This window comes from Pelobates fuscus, chromosome 9 (assembly GCF_036172605.1).
Source record: "Pelobates fuscus isolate aPelFus1 chromosome 9, aPelFus1.pri, whole genome shotgun sequence".
In the NCBI taxonomy this organism is placed as follows: domain Eukaryota; kingdom Metazoa; phylum Chordata; class Amphibia; order Anura; family Pelobatidae; genus Pelobates; species Pelobates fuscus.
This window is the reverse complement of record NC_086325.1, coordinates 27564680-27581652: the sequence shown is the minus strand read 5'-3', so window position 1 is coordinate 27581652 and position 16973 is coordinate 27564680. Positions and strand designations below refer to the sequence as shown.

The window sequence follows — 16973 nt, the reverse complement described above, 5'->3', positions numbered from 1 at the left end:
AGAGGACCCGGGAGCTCAGCCTGCAGCTCCTCTGGGTCCTTCTTGCGCGAGCACAGATCGTTGCCGCGGTTACCACGGCAACGTTACGGCTCTTGCGAGAGTAAACTCTAGCCCTGGAGCTACGGGCTAGAGTTCACTCTCAACACTGTGACCACCAGGTATTCCTGGTGGTCGCAGTGGTGAGAGTGAACTCTAGCCCAATAAACACACTGCCCCCACACACCATACACATTCACACACTGCCCCCCATACACACACACTGCCCCCACACAGACCATACACATTTACACACATTGCCTCACACACACACATACACTGCCCACCCATACACACACAGCCCCCCATACTAACATTGCCACACACATACACAGCCCCCTCGTACACACATTGCCCCACACACCCTACACATTCACACACTACACCCCCTCACACACACTGAACCTTTCACACACACACTGCACCCCTTACACATTGCACCACTGCTCCTATACCCTACTACAGCCTCATATCCCAGCAGACCCCAGGTAAGTTGTTAAACTGTTCTTAAACGGTTTGACTACTTACCCGGCCCTCCTGGCACCATAACGACTACACAGAGCAGTAGTGGTTATTGTGCATGGATTATTTCTTTAAATAATCCACGAGTGCCCCAGTAGCCAGCAAGCCAGCCAGCCCACAGGCCGGCCAGCCGGCCAGCCAGCCCACAGGCTGGCCAATAGCCAGCCCACAGGCTGGCCAATAGCCAGCCAGCCCACAGGCCACCAGTTAGGCTTAAAGCTAGCAAGCCACAGCCTGCCAGCCAGCAAGCCACAGCCAGCAAGCCACAGCCTGCCAGCCGCAGCCAGCAAGCCCACAGCCTGCCGGCAGTAGCCAGCAAGCCCACAGCCTGCCAGCAAGCCCACAGCCTACCAGCCACAGCCAGTAAGCCCACAGCCTTCCAGCAAGCCCACAGACTGCCAGCCAGCAACAGTAATTAAGGTAAGAGGAGCCAACTTGGCCTAGGTATCAGCGAGCTATGTTGTGTTGCTATATTGTGAATAGGAACCAGAGTGTTGGAGAAACCCCCCTCCAGGCCCCATTAGACTCCATTGTAGTCTCTAATGGGACTTGGAGGAAATTCTTTCTAACACACTCTCTAAAGGACACTGAGATAGCCTCTGCTAGAATGCTCCCCACCTCCATGGCCCATTAGCCCTCAATTGTAGTCTCTACTGGGGCATGGAGGCGACTGTTTCCAGCAGGGACACTGAGATGGCCTCTGTTAGAAAGACCCCCTTCCAAGCCTATTAGACTCCATTGTAGTCTCTAATAGGGCCTGGAGGGTATTCTTTCTAACACACTCTCTAAAGGACACTGATATAGCTTCTGCTAGAAAGACCCCCCTCCATGGCCCATTAGCCCTCAATTGTAGTCTCTATTGGGGCCTTGAAGGGATTATTGCACTTTTGTTCCTTGTGTCTAAAGATTGTGTAGGGTGTGGCTGGAGGCGGTGCATGGAGGCGGGACATGGGTGACGCTTGCTGCGGAGTATGGGTGGGGCCTGTAAGGGGGCCCTTGATTTATTTTGCCCGGGGGCCCTGAGGGTTCTCAGTCCGCCCCTGGTCTTGGAAGCAATAAAGTTTTGTCTTTTTAAAGGATCACTATAGTGTCAGGAAAACACACTTGTTTTCCTGACACTATATCATCTTTAGGACCACCCACTCCCACCCTCAGGGTCCCCCTCCCTTGGCACTAAAGGGGTTAAAACCCCTTCAGCCACTTACCTTTATCCAGCGCCAGGCTCATTCGGTGCTGGTGATCTCTCCTCCCCCGCCGACGTCCGCTCCCGTGTGGTGCGGCATGCGCAGCAAGAGCCACTCGCGCATTCAAACAGTCCATAGGAAAGCATTTCTCAATGCTTTCTTATGGACGTTCTGCATGCTGGATGCGAAAATCGCAGAAGTGCCTCTAGCGGCTGTCAGGAAAACAGCCACTAGAGGTTGGATTAACCCTGCAATGTAAACAAAGTAGTTTCTCAGAAACTGCTATGTTTACATCTGAAGGGTTAAAACCTGGCGGACCTGGCACCCAGACCACTTCATTGAGCTGAAGTGGTCTGGGTGACTATAGTGTCCCTTTAAATATTTTATCAAATATAAATATAGCCCTAAAACCTTGCTAATCCTATACAATAATTTATAGCAGAGTTTATTAAGATTAAAGTATGGGAAATTGACTTGGGGAATTCCACTAAACAACGACAAGATGGCGTCCTAGAGTCTGAATGCATATTTACTGAATATGGGTAAGAGGCCATTTATTAAAGAAACATTGTATTAAAAACAAAATGTTCCATTTCTAATAGGCATGTGCATAGGGAAAATTTTCGGTTCTGCATTCCAAAATTCGGGATTTTCGCAATTCGGGAATTCGGCACTTCAAGACTTCGGAACTTTGGCACTTCGACACTTCGGAAATTCTGCAACTTCGACACTTCGGAAATTCTGCAACTTCGGCACTTCGGAAATTCTGCAACTTCGGCACTTAGGAAATTCAGCAATTTCGGAATTTCGGAACTTTGGCACCTCGGAACTTCTCTTGCAGCCGCTTGGTAGATAACTCCCTAATTCCCACGGTATTAGGGAGTTATCTACCAAAAGGCTAAAATACCTAAATTGGTCTTTCAGCCAAATTTACTTATACTAAGTAAAAATTAGGGGGACGGGACCTAAGGTCCTCCCCCCTGGCCCCCACCCCTGAGCGGTGGGTGGAGGCCCTAAACTAGAATAAGGGGGGGACCTTATGTCCTCACCCCTGGCCCCCACCCCTCAGCGGTGGGTGGGGGCCCTAAATACTAATAGGGGGGGAAACCTACTGTCCTCCACCCTGGCCCCCACCCCTGAGCGGCGGGTGGGGGCCCTAAAAATAATGTGTTCCCCCCCAAGTGACTAGGGGTCCCCAAACCCCTAGTCACCCCCCCCCAATACAAATTATCCCCCTACCTACCCCCCTCACCCTAAAAACTAAAGAGGCGGGGACCTTTAACTTAGTACCTGTAAAAAAAAAAAACTTACCATTCAGTGTTTTCTTTCTTCTAAAATCTTCTTTTTTCAGCCCCAAAAAAGGGCAAATAAAAAAAAACATAATAACCGACGCAATTATATATATATAAAAAAAAAAAAACGAGCGCAAAAAAAAAAAAATCCTTCTTCACCCATGGAGGGCTCCGCACAGACTGAGCTCTGCAGGGCGGGGGAAGGCTTATAAAGCCTTGCCCCGCCCTGCAATTAGGCTCAGAGCACTCTGGTGGGTTTAAGCCATCCAATCAGAGTGCTCTGACAGGTAAATGAAGAGACTGACAGGTAAGTCTCTACATTTACCTGTCACAGCACTGTGATTGGTTGGTTTGAAATCAGAGTGCTCTGTGTCATTTTACACAGTGTGGGAGAGTTCTTTGGAATTTTCCCACGCTGTGTAATTTGACTCATAACTCTCTGATTGGTTACTGAATCCACCAATCAGAGAGTTATGAGTCAAATTACACAGCGTGGGAAAATTCCAAAGAACTCTCCCACACTGTGTAAAATGACACAGAGCACTCTGATTGGTGGATTTCAAACCAACCAATCACAGTGCTGTGACAGGTAAATGTAAAAACTTACCTGTCAGTCTCTTCATTTACCTGTCAGAGCACTCTGATTGGATGGCTTAAACCCACCAATCAGAGTGCTCTGAGCCTAATTGCAGGGCGGGGCAAGGCGATAAGCCTTCCCCCGTCCTGCAGAGCTCAGTCTGCGCGGAGTCCTCCATGGGTGAAGAAGGATTATTTTTTTTTGCGCTTGTTTATTTATTTATTTTTTATAATTGCGTCGGTTATTATTGTTTTTTATTTGGCCTCTTTGGGGGCTGAAAAAAGAAGATTTTAGAAAAAAGAAAACATCGAATGGTAAGGTTTTTTTTGTTTTTTTTGTTTTTTTTTTTACAGATACCTAGTTAAAGGTCCCCCTCTCATTATTTTTAGGGTGAGGGGGTAGGTAGGGGGATAATTTTTATTGGGGAGAGGTGACTAGGGGTTTGGGGACCCCTAGTCACCTGGGGGACACACACATTGTTTTTAGGGCCCCCACCCGCCCCTCAGGGGTGGGGGCCAAGGGGGAGGACCTTAGGACCCCCTTATTAGTATTATGGGCCCCCACCCGCCGCTGAGGGGTGGGGGCCAGGGGGGAGGACACTAGGTCCCCCCCCTTATTCCAATTTAGGGCCCCGACCCGCCGCTCAGGGGTGGGGGCCAGGGGGAGGACATTAGGTCTCCCCCCTTCTTTTACTGTAGGGCCCCCACCCGCCGCTCAGGGGTGGGGGCCAGGGGGAAGGACATTAGGTCCCCCCCCTTATTAGTATTTAGGGCCCCTAGCCACTGCTCAGGGGTGGGGGCCAGGGGGAAGGACATTAGGTCCCCCCCCCTTATTAGTATTTAGGGCCCCTAGCCACTGCTCAGGGGTGGGGGCCAGGGGGAAGGACATTAGGTCCCCTCCTTATTATAATTTAGGGCCCCCACCCGCCGCTCAGGGGGGAGGACATTAGGTGTCCCCCCTTATCATAATTTAGGGCCCCCACCCACCACTCAGGGGTGGGGGCCAGGGAGAGGACATTAGGTCCCCCCCTATTCTGATTTAGGGCCCCCACCCACCGCTCAGGGGTGGGGGCCAGGGGGAGGACATTAGCCCCCCCCCTTATTCTGATTTAGGGCCCTCACCCGCCGCTCAGGGGTGGGGGCCCGGGGGGAGGACAATAGGGCCCCCCCCCCATTATTTTACATTAGGGCCCCCACCCGCCGCTCAGGGGTGGGGGCGAGGGGACCTTATTTATTTATTTTTTTACAGTGAGCAGCCACAGGCTGCTTGTTGTTTAATAGACATACCCCTACTCACGGTATAGCGAGTAGGGGCATAATTTACTAATACTAAGTAATCTTTACTTAGTATTAGTAAATTTGGCTGAAAGACTAATTTAGGTCTTTTAGCCTTTTAGTAGATAGCTCCCTAATACCGTGGGAATTAGGGAGTTATCTACTTATTCATTCCTGTCATTACACTGACTGGCCAAGTAACTTACATTTTATATAAATGTATGTTACTTGATTGTTGTAAGTGTTGCCGAATCCTGGCTATGTTTGTATACTTTTTATTTAAAATTGTTAACAATGTAACATTCTTCTTCTTTCACTGGGTAAGTATTTTAGTACTTAGGCAATACTGTACTTCGGCACTTCGGAAATTTGGTAATTTCGGGACCTCGGCACTTCGGCAATTCGGACATTCGGAAGTACCCGAATGTCCGAAATTCGTCCGAATTCATATTCGGACCGAAACGAATTGCACGTGTCTAATTTCTAACAAATTGTAAGTTTGCAAAATCTCTTACAGATAAAGTACACAGTTTAAGAAATATGTTTAATTCTAAAAAACTTGTAAATATTTGCATATGCCTATAACAGTAGTAATGGACTGAGTGATCTTTCACAAAGAGGTGAAACATGTCTCACGGAGAAACAAGGTATCCTAGGTTCTGTTGGAAGACACACAATTAACTCATGGACCACCACAAAAATGTCAACGCAACATAATTCTTGAACTACTGTCCTGTATAATTTCAATGAGAGCATTATTTAGACTACAAATAACCAGTAAGTGGCAGTGGTAAAGAATGTCAATATACATTTCTTTACGCCCATACATTGTGTCTTATGTATAAACAGCCTTGCACTATTCTTACTGATAGCAGGGTAGTCAAGAGGTTGCTCTCCAGAAATGTTGTCCTCCATCCATGATGCCTGTAGGCTGGCAAAGCATTTTAGGGATGGTCTGGAGAGGGTTGGTCTATCTGTTACGTATCCGTGCATTAACTGTTGTGCATGGCTGTTATTTCAATATATATGTCATGAACCTGCAATCAGCTTGCTGTAGGCAACCAGACAGTTACTCCAACTACAATGGAACAGCGACATGAGATATATTTTGTGGATCTGTTGACAAAACAGTGAGTTGGTAACTGAGATGGTTAATTGGACTAAAAAAAGGTCTTCATCTTGCCCAAGTTGGCATACATTTAGAAAATTTGTTGCCAAAAAAAGACTCTGGAATCTCAGAATGCGTCAAGGTGATTAATAAATATCTGACTGTGACTGTGAATGGCATTCAGAAGTTTTTTCAGGTTTTTATTTTTATTTTTTTATTAAAGTGGACATCAGATTTCTCCAAAACGAACCAACATATTAGGTGCGTTTTCTCAAACTGCCTTTAGTCAATACAATTTTGGTTCAAATTTTGGTATTTTCGACTAACTCTGCAATTGACTTGGCAATTATTAACTCTGAGAGTGTTAAAAGGATGAAAGCCTTGTGAAATCATTTCAGGCTTAGTAGTACACAGGTTGTGATCCAACTGGTTTAGTGAGTGACAGTTTACAGGGTGTGATTATGACATTATGCTTTGGAGAGTATCCCTAGGATTAAAGTAACAGGTTGTCCCTGTGGTCACATGCGTATCTTATCTGTACCATGGCATTTCTATTGACTCAGGGCGTATCCCATAGAGTGTTTAGTATGGTAAGTAAGGTCCTCCCCCTGACATTATCGTACACCTTGTTCCTCTGCCTTCCTCTTTCTATGTTGCTCACTTGATCCTTGTTTTGTACAGACTGAGGAGCTAACACCATAAAACGTTACAGGTGAAACCTCTCTCCACTTTATTTTAACTGTGTTGTATGTAGTTTATATGATGGTGGTTCAATTGTAAGGGCTACTGTATGGGTTAAATTATAGTTTTTTTATACTATAGAAAAATAGTATTATTTGGAAAAAACATGATTTTGATGTTGTAGTTTTAACCATTAGAAATAATTTTTATTCTGTTGCTCTTTGATTGATCATACTGAATGTAACAGTACTTCCATATCTCTATGCCACAAACATTAAAAATGTCTCGTGTCTATGTATTTGTCATTACTCTGCTTTACTTTTACTTACTTTTGTTAATATTTTATGCACCTTACAGTTCAGCAGTACTCTATATGTCATATTTTATTCCTTATGGATCACCTTCATGTGCATGCTATGACATTTATTTTATTTTTTTGCATTATTGCACCTTGCATAATCCTGAATTTCTCACTGACTATATAGTCCCTTAAGCTCCCTGTCATTATATAAAGAAACCTGCACTTCGGAATGTCCCTGATCTCATACTTGATATAATTTTTTGTTGAAATGTTTTGCTAACTGGTTTATCAACATGATCACAGTGTGTTAAACACATATAAATCCCACAAGCTTTTAGATGCACAGTAAAAGTACAGCTTTGCAGTTTACAGCAATCATGTTCTTAACTAGGAATGCCATTTTTTTAGATTTCAGAATTCTGACATTTTGCACCTAATGCTTGGGGAAGACTTCCTAATGAGAATAGCATGACTTAGTCGCATAAACTACACAGCTTGTGTAATACTAAGCCACATCTAATAATTAGGTGGTCCTGACTGTGTGCAGAGGTTTGAAACTTGCGTTGAGATGTTGCCAGAAGGAAAGAAATGAATGCAGATTATATAAATTTATGGGAACAATAATTTGTCAACATGTAAATGTTTTATGTGCTACTGCCCCAAATAAACAGCCGAACTCCATAGCCTCAAAAAGGATTGCTATACTGTACTATAAGGTTAAATATTTAACATCATCCAGCCTTCACACTCTCTACTTGCAAAGGAATTTACTTTAATTTGTTTCCTGTTGATTTCATAGGTGACTGTATATTACACCAGCTGGGGTGAGCCTCAGAGACCACCATGGGAAATACAGTTGTGAGGGATAAATTTGAATGGGTCTACACAGATCAACCACATTCAGACAGAAGGAAAGAGATATTGGGTGAGTATTCATTAATGGCTGTGGGATTTTTTCATCATATCTTTAATGCCATTAATTTGTTTGGCATGTAGGCACATTGAATTTAAATTGTTACATCTAATCACAATATTTCTTCATAAGGGTGTGCATCCTAAAGCACAAACACACACACCGCGCGTGTATGCGTGTGTGTATATGTGTGTGTGTGTGTGTATATATATATATATATATATATATATACACACACACACACACATACATACAGTGCTGTGTGTGAGGGTGCTATTAGTGTGGTGTGTGTGTAAGTGTGCTCTGTGTGTGTGTGTGTGTGAATTTGTTTGGAGGGATTGTGTGTTAGGGTAGGGGGACAGATAAGGAAATAGCCCCCCCCCCCCCCCCTATTTATTACCTTTTGCCTGGGAGCGGGCCATCCCTGATTCCTGGTGGTACTAGTGGTGAGTGAACTCTAGTCTGCAGGGCTAGAGTTCACTCTTGCAAGATCTGAGCGTTGCCGTGGCTCCAACCTCACGAGAGGAACCCCACTGAGCTGCTGGCAAGAGCTCCCCGGGTCCTCTCCTCTCCTGCCTCCCTCCCTGCCTGTGGGCCGGTGAGGGAGATCTTTGATTTCACCGGCCCATGGAGGCACACAGCGCGGGCCGCGGGGATTAGGGTGTGCCCTGGCAAACCCCGTGTGCACGCCTATGCTCACATTGGTATTATACCATTAAAGAACTTATTTCCTAAACTGTTAGTAAATAGCAATTGCAAGCTATCGCTTATAACAGCTGCTAGCGGCTGCTAAAATACTTGCCAGTCTCTAACCCCCCCAATAACATATACTCACAATGAGGGGAGAGAGAGGGAGAGAGAGACCACCTGGGGGATGGGAAGGGGGGGAGAGAGGGAAAGGAGAGACCACATGGGGAGGGGGGGGGGAGAGAAAGGAGAGACCACCAGGGGAGGAGGGGCCATCTGGGGAGGGGAGTGAGAGCACCAGGAGAGGGGGGGTGGGAGAGACCAGCCTGGGCTGGGGTGGGAAAGAGAGACCACTGAGGGGTGGTTCCCAAGGGGGAAGAGGGGACAGGAGAGACCACTAATGGGGTGGGGCAGAGGAGAGACCACCAAGGGACAGGGGAGGAGAGGAGAGACCACTAGGGGACAGACCACCAAGGGTGGAGAGGGAGAGGAAAGACCACTAATGGGGTGGGCGGTAGGGACACTATTGTCCCCAGAACCACTGCAGCTTAATGTAGTGGTTCTGGTGTCTCTTGTCTGTCCCTGCAGGCTTTTTAATGTAAACACACACTGTGTGCAGCACTGGCGTTGGTTCATATGACAGATCATATGGGTGGAGCATTGTGATGTCACATGGTGGGCAGTGCATATGGGGGGATGGCAAAAAAATGTTTTGCCTAAGGCGGCAAAAATCCTGCACACACACACTCACTGGCTCTTACACTCAATCACTGGCTCTTACACATAACACACACTGGCTCTTACACACACACACACACTAATTGGCTCTTACACACACATTGCCAGCACATGATGGATCCAGCATCCTTTGGCTGATGAAGCGGCCGTTCCTCGCTACTCCCATTACTGGAACTTCCCACCTCTCCCAGTGGCTGCATGCTTTTTCCCCCCCTTCAGGCAGCCAGCGCAGTAAATTAGTAACAAGGTCATTGATACAGAAAGTGTCTGGCGGGAGAGGAGTTGTCTGTGCTCCATTCCCCACCTATCTCTCGGACATCGTTGTGCCCCTCAGGTTGGTGCACCCTTCTTTCTCTCCTAATGTCCTTCTTTTGTAGGAGGTCCATATTGTTGGTGTGTCTGAGTGTCTAACAGAGCTCCGCAGCAATAATAATTACAATAAATATGTTTAGTATTCAGTCTGTGTCAATAAGATTAGAGTTTGTTCATGTTATAAATTACATTCTAATTGCATAAATTGTTAATAGGAAGTCACCTAAAATTTTCCAGAACAGCCCTGCCCCTGACCACACACCCTTCACACCCTTAAATTAAAGTTTCCTTCTTTGTCCATTTGCAGTTTTGGGAGGTGTGTAACTCATAACTTACTCATGAATAGGTTGTTCATAAAATTCAGATGGGAGAGTTTTTCTTTATGATTCAGGAGACATTTCGGAGCTCATGGAGCATTTTAGAGCAAATGTCAATGTGTCTCAAGGTCTGAAAACGGGAAAACATTGTCACCTTAGACATTCCAATTTAGTTTGGCTATCTCAAAGTGGGTTACACTCTTTTACAACATACCTTTTATTTAACCCCTTAAGGACACATGACGTGTGTGACACGTCATGATTCCATTTTATTCCAGAAGTTTGGTCCTTAAGGGGTTAAAGGAGACTGGCCCTTAGTGATGAAAATTCCTCAGTGATAAGAAAGTATGTTTGCCTTCATTATATAATTGCGTTAACGGGTTTTTGTAGCATTCATTGCCATTTAAACTAGGTTACTTTCAGGTAACGTGCATCCTGGGACAACTCGTAATAGCTGCCAAGGAAAGTGAAGCATTGTTTCCTAACCCACATTGACAACTCATGTGGTTGCTATGGGACACACAGCTTGTACATTGTATGGTCTGCACGACCGACATGGTTTCTGCTGTATATCCAAGGGCTCGGTACAGGAACAACTGGTCTGCGCCCCACCCTCTACAACTTGCATAACTATAGTCACAATACGCAGGATTCCTCAGGTCTGACTGACAAGCGGTTCAGTTAAGATATGGAGGTCATATGGTTCTGGTTATACTATGTAATACACAAAAATAGACAATATCCAGATTTTCATTGGGACATTCCCTATAGCAAGTCATTCTGGCCATCTCTTTTGTAAATTATTCTAAACTTCCCCCTTACACAAGCAACTGTACATACTATGTTTTCACTTCACAAGAGATTTAGTGCACGCAGAACTGGGAGATTGTGGGGGCAATACCAACTCTGCAGTTAGTGACAACAAATAGATAGCAGTGGTAGAAAGAGGATCTAGGCAATTGTATTTATTAGGACAAGATACCGCAACGTTTTGACCCCTAAAAGGGTCTTTGTCAAACAAATAGCATCACGGGACCACCTGTCATATGTCCATTTTCCACTTACTGGTATCACCTTGAGGATCAGTGGGTAGGCTTCTTGCTGCTCCATATAGTATGTAGATTAGGAAAGTAACAGACACCTGTTTATATTAAAAAGATGTATACTTTGTAGAAGAAAATAAATGATATGGTTAAATCTACAATTACATATTTAGAATGATATGAGAATAAATATTTTGTTCAATTTAGGAGTATGAGAATCAAATCATGTTCTGAATTTAAGGGATTGAAATTTTGAAATGAAACAGGAAATAAAATAAGGCTCTAATTTCTGTTTGATGATAAACTCCCAAATTGCTTCTGTACTTATTATTTCCCAGTCCCTTATATGTATGTCAGGGTGTCTTTTACAAATTCACATTCTACACTATACATATACACTATAGTCACAAGAATAACTACAGCTTTTCAGAGAAGCGGCAGTGTTTGCGTTACTGCCTAGGAACACCTCTAGTGGCAGTCACTCAGATGGTCACTAGAGGTGCTTCCTGTGACGTTCAGCGTCTCCACCTACTGCATGGAAGCGCTGAACTTGCCTCATAGAGATGTATTGATTCAATGAATCTGTATGAGAAGATGCTAATTGGTGCAGAGCGGCGTTTTGAAGCGCATGAGCAATAGTCTGACATAATCAAGTTTGCTGATCTCTGTGAAGGAGGCGAAGCATAGGCAGGGCCAGCCGCAACGAGCTTAAAGATAGCTGAGTAGGGCTGGGGACCTAAATATCGCTATTAGAACTATAGTATAGTATAGAATACTACATGTTTGTATTCCTGATACTATAGTGTTCCTTTAAATATTATATATCGCAGATGCTGACCCCCAGCTTCAAATTTATTTTACTGTGAGAATTTCTCCTGGAATAAATCTGATCTCATTCAGAGATGTAATTGCTTCCCAGGTCAATTCTTGGTTTAGTTAATAACCTTGTCTGTATCACTCTTAGATGGTAGTGACTTTTTGAATGTCTCTTCTGTCAGTTCAGACTAATCTGTTCTATAATGTTCATTTTGTCTTACAGCCAAGTATCCTGAGATCAAGAGTTTAATGGGGCCTGACCCACACCTAAAATGGACTGTGTCTTTTATGGTTCTTGTCCAAGTGCTGTGCTGCTTTCTTGTCCAAGACCTATCTTGGAAATGGCTGTTCTTCTGGTCTTATGTTTTTGGGGGTGTAATCAACCATTCACTAACTCTTGCCATTCATGACATCTCCCACAATGTGGCATTTGGAAATAGGTCAGCACGTTTGAACCGATTCTTTGGGATGTTTGCTAACCTTCCCATTGGTGTGCCTTACTCCACATCATTCAAAAAGTATCACATTGATCATCATAGATACCTTGGTGGAGATGGACTTGATGTTGACATTCCCACAGATTTTGAAGGGCAATTTTTCTGCACCCCTATGCGCAAAGTCGTGTGGATCATCCTTCAGCCTCTACTTTATGTTCTGCGTCCACTTTATGTTAATCCCAAGCCCATCACCGAACTAGAAGTGATCAACTCCTTAGTTCAATTTTCCTTTGATTTGTTGATTTACTCTCTGTGGGGTTTGAAACCTGTGGTCTACCTTTTGGCTGGTTCCATTTTGTCTATGGGCTTTCATCCCATTTCAGGGCACTTCATTGCAGAGCACTACATGTTTTTAAAGGGTTACGAAACCTATTCCTACTATGGTCCCCTGAACCTGTTGACTTTCAATGTTGGCTACCACATGGAGCATCATGACTTCCCCAGCATCCCCGGCAGCAAGCTTCCATTGGTAAGATAACTGAATTCAGAATTTTAAGATTACAACATTAGAATCAAATAGAATTTTATTTTTAGGTTGTCTTTATAATGTATAAATCTGTTTTTTAGTTTTTAAGTGATGAGCATAGGGCAACAAATGTAATGAATTCATACAGAATTAGTCCTTGAGGTCCACAAGGTCATTTACTGTGCCACTTGCTAAATAAGAACAAGAGTAACAGACAAGTTAACAGTGACCAATAGGGTGTCCATATTTAATATATTTAAAAGTATTTTTTTTATATACCTTCTTCCTTCTAATGTTTATTTGAGCTAAGGGAACTTGGTCTTTCTTTTAAATTAAAATTTATTTTCTACTTCTCACTAAGTCACAGGCTTAGCAGGTTAGAGTGATTAACGTGACCAGGAGCTTGAGAGCCTCTATCCAAGTGATGTGGCTACTGATCAGTGGAATTAACATCTCGTGGCCATTATCCAAAAAGTATCCCACTGTCACCCACCATTATAAACTCCCAGCCTGTGGTGTGCAAATATAAGAGAAAGAGACACCTCTGCCCTGTATATGAATTCTTCATCCCTTGGTCAAGACAGAAGAGTGATGGATATTTACCAAAATACTACATTAGGTCTTGTTGTTATTAGAGTTTCTATTTTTTGTTTGGGGATTTTTTTGAGGTGAGGGGAGATGGTGACTTTATTGCTGCATGCTGTGAATTTCTCACTATATCATCCATGTAATAGAATACCTTGAAGCACGTCTTTTTCTTTACCTTTTGCTTTACTTGCAACATTTGTTTCTGAGCAGTTGTTTCATTTGAAATTATAGGTATCCGGTTACTAACAGTGAAAAGCTGCATGCGTTCTTTGGAATCTTTTTAACTTAGTCTGAACACGAGAGGCATAGACGTATGAGCCTATTCACTCGATACGGGTAGTACCAACAATAATCACGTAACTATCATATAATATAACCTTCAGCAAAACTAGACGGATCTAGGGGACAGTACTGTTGCCAGTGAAAGTATTTATTTAAAATCGAGAAAAGTTCAAAAAGACTCCTCTGTGTATAATATACACATTTAATTATTATTTAAAAACAGCAAATCTAAACCTACAGAACGTGGTAAAACACAGAAATGTTTCAGGTGCTAATATCCTCTCCTCAGGCTTTGTGGTAATGAATACAATACTCCAAACAATATATACAGAGTATAAGCCAAAAATACAAATAATCTTGAAAAAATACAAATGATACCCAGGGCATGGCTCAGTATGTGTAAATGCCCGTATAACTCATTACCCGAAGGTTCGTTCCCCTGCGATCACCTTAATGCCCACAGAGTGCGTTGACTTCATATGTGAAAGTTCCATGGGATGAAATGCAAACCGTGAAGGTGTTAAACAAAACTGCGTATTCAAATCAAAGTTTGCATGTGTAAATAAGGTGATTGCCACAAATGTGAATGCTTTGCCAATTATTCCACACTCTCCATAGTTCCCCTCCCTCCCTCCGTCTTAGTCCACATATGTATTAGGTATCAATGGAAAGCAGCTCAGCCAGTCACTATACAGCAAATGCACGTCTACCTATACTGTTCAACCTCTACAAAAGTGTTTATTACAGTGGGCCCCAACACAAAAAAAAAATGCTTATTTCATATGGTAAAAGTGCATGTTTATTTTCTATAAATGATGATACTTTATTGATAACCTGTGAGATACACTACCCTGGTGAGATTACCTACCGATGTTTCGCTTTCTCCTTAGTCCTTGTCCAACATGTACTGCTGTAGCAAACTGGCCACCCCATAGCACACCATTGACATGCCATGAATGGAATGTGGAAGGGTGGAGAGGCTACTACACATTTATTCATGTCAGTCATCAGAGGGGGACATTATTATGTACATGTCATGATACATACACCTTTAAATAAAGCGGAAGTAACCTGAAACCATATAAATGCTAGCAGAATTAAATGTATAGATTGCCTTAAAAATCTACCTAAAATGCCCCCTCCTACTCCCATCACATCTGCCAGTGCAAACTTTTGATTGACAGGAGAGCTAAGGATGACCATCTTACTGGTGGGTCTCCAGCTCTCTGTTACAGAAAGTGATAGTTGCTGGGGGGAATAAATTAATGGAATGTCAGTACATTTCAGGGGATTACTCTGTTCCTGATGTGTTCCAATGCAGTATCAGACATGAGTGGGAATGGAGGGTGGGTGTTACATTAGAGTAGCCCATACCAGCTCTTACAGCAAGTATACATCATTTATCACATTTAATATGAGCATATTACTTTCATTCATTAATGGACACAGCGCAATACTGTAAAAATACATGGAACATGGACAGAGATGTAACTAGAAACCACGGGGCCCTGGTGCGAAAATTGCCCTGGACCCCCCCCATACTTCTACCTCCTACCCCACACATCCCTGCACCTCCCCCCCTCACTAACACACACACACTCTAACACTAACACACTCACTAACACACACTCTACACACACACTAACACACACACTCACACACACTCACTAACACACTCAATAACACTAACACACTCACTAACACACACGCACGAACACCAACACACGCACTAACACCAACACACGCACTAACACCAACACACGCACTAACACACACTCACTAACACCAACACACTCACTAACACCAACACACTCACTAACACCAACACACTCACTAACACCAACATACTCACTAACACTAACACACTCACTAACACACTCACTAACACACACATGAACACCAACACACTCACTAACACCAACACACTCACTAACACACTAACACACTCACTAACACACTAACACACTCACTAACACACTAACACACTCACTAACACTAACACACTCACTAACACTAACACACTCACTAACACTAACACACTCACTAACACACACACTAACACACACACACTAACACACTCACTAACACACTCACTAACACACTCACTGACACACTCACTAACACACTCACTCTAACACACTCTAACACACTCACACACACTTACTCTAACACACTCACTAACACACTAACACTAACACACACACACTAACACACACTCACTAACACCAACACACTCACTAACACCAACACACTCACTAACACTAACACACTAACACTAACCCACTAACACTAACCCACTAACATACTCACTAACACACTCACTCACACTAATACACTCACTAACACACACACTAATACACTCACTAACACACACACACACACACTAACACACTCACTAACACTAACGCACTCACTAACACACTAACACTAACACACTCACTAACACACACACACTAACACTCACTAACACACTAACACACTCACTAACACACTCACTAACACACTAACACACTCACTCTAACACACTCACTCTAACACACTCACTCTAACACACTCACTCTAACACACTCACACTGGGCGGTTTGAATGCGCACGTGGCTCTTGCCACGCATGTGCATTCGGAGCTGAGAGGTGGATCGGGACGGAGAGATCCCCAGCGCCAAGGGAGTCCGGTGCTGGAGAAAGGTAAGTGCTTTAGACACACACACACTCTCATGAACAGACGCACACATTTACTGACAGACACACACTCAGTGACAGACGCACACACACACTAACACACACACACTCTAACACTAACACACACTAACACTAACACACTCACTAACACACACACACTCTAACACTAACACACACTAACACTAACACACTCACTAACACACACTCTACACACACACACTCACACACACACACACTAACACACACTCACTAACACACTCACTAACACACACACACGAACACCAACACACTCACTAACACCAACACACGCACTAACACCAACACACTCACTAACACACAGACGAACACCAACACACTCACTAACACACGCACTAACACCAACACACTCACTAACACTAACACACTCACTAACACTAACACACTAACACTAACACACTCACTAACACCAACACCCTCACTAACACCAACACCCTCACTAACACCAACACCCTCACTAACACCAACACCCTCACTAACACCAACACCCTCACTAACACCAACACCCTCACTAACACCAACACCCTCACTAACACCAACACCCTCACTAACACCAACACCCTCACTAACACCAACACCCTCACTAACACCAACACCCTCACTAACACCAACACCCTCACTAAC

General features: G+C 43.9%; 1 protein-coding gene across 2 annotated transcripts in view; it reads left to right on the top strand.

The window, feature by feature from the left end:
• LOC134572634 (sphingolipid delta(4)-desaturase/C4-monooxygenase DES2-like) overlaps positions 1 to 16973 on the top strand; it is a 72482-nt gene that overhangs the window by 40971 nt on the left and 14538 nt on the right. The window contains exons 1-3 of one of the 2 annotated variants that reach the window (XM_063431716.1): positions 6633 to 6705; positions 7775 to 7900; positions 12025 to 12767. In XM_063431716.1, coding sequence (XP_063287786.1) covers positions 7819 to 7900; positions 12025 to 12767 — 825 coding nt within the window. In that variant the 5' untranslated portion in view covers positions 6633 to 6705; positions 7775 to 7818. Of the gene's footprint in view, positions 1 to 6632; positions 6706 to 7774; positions 7901 to 12024; positions 12768 to 16973 lie in introns of those variants that run through there. The other variant, XM_063431717.1, reaches the window with a different exon arrangement.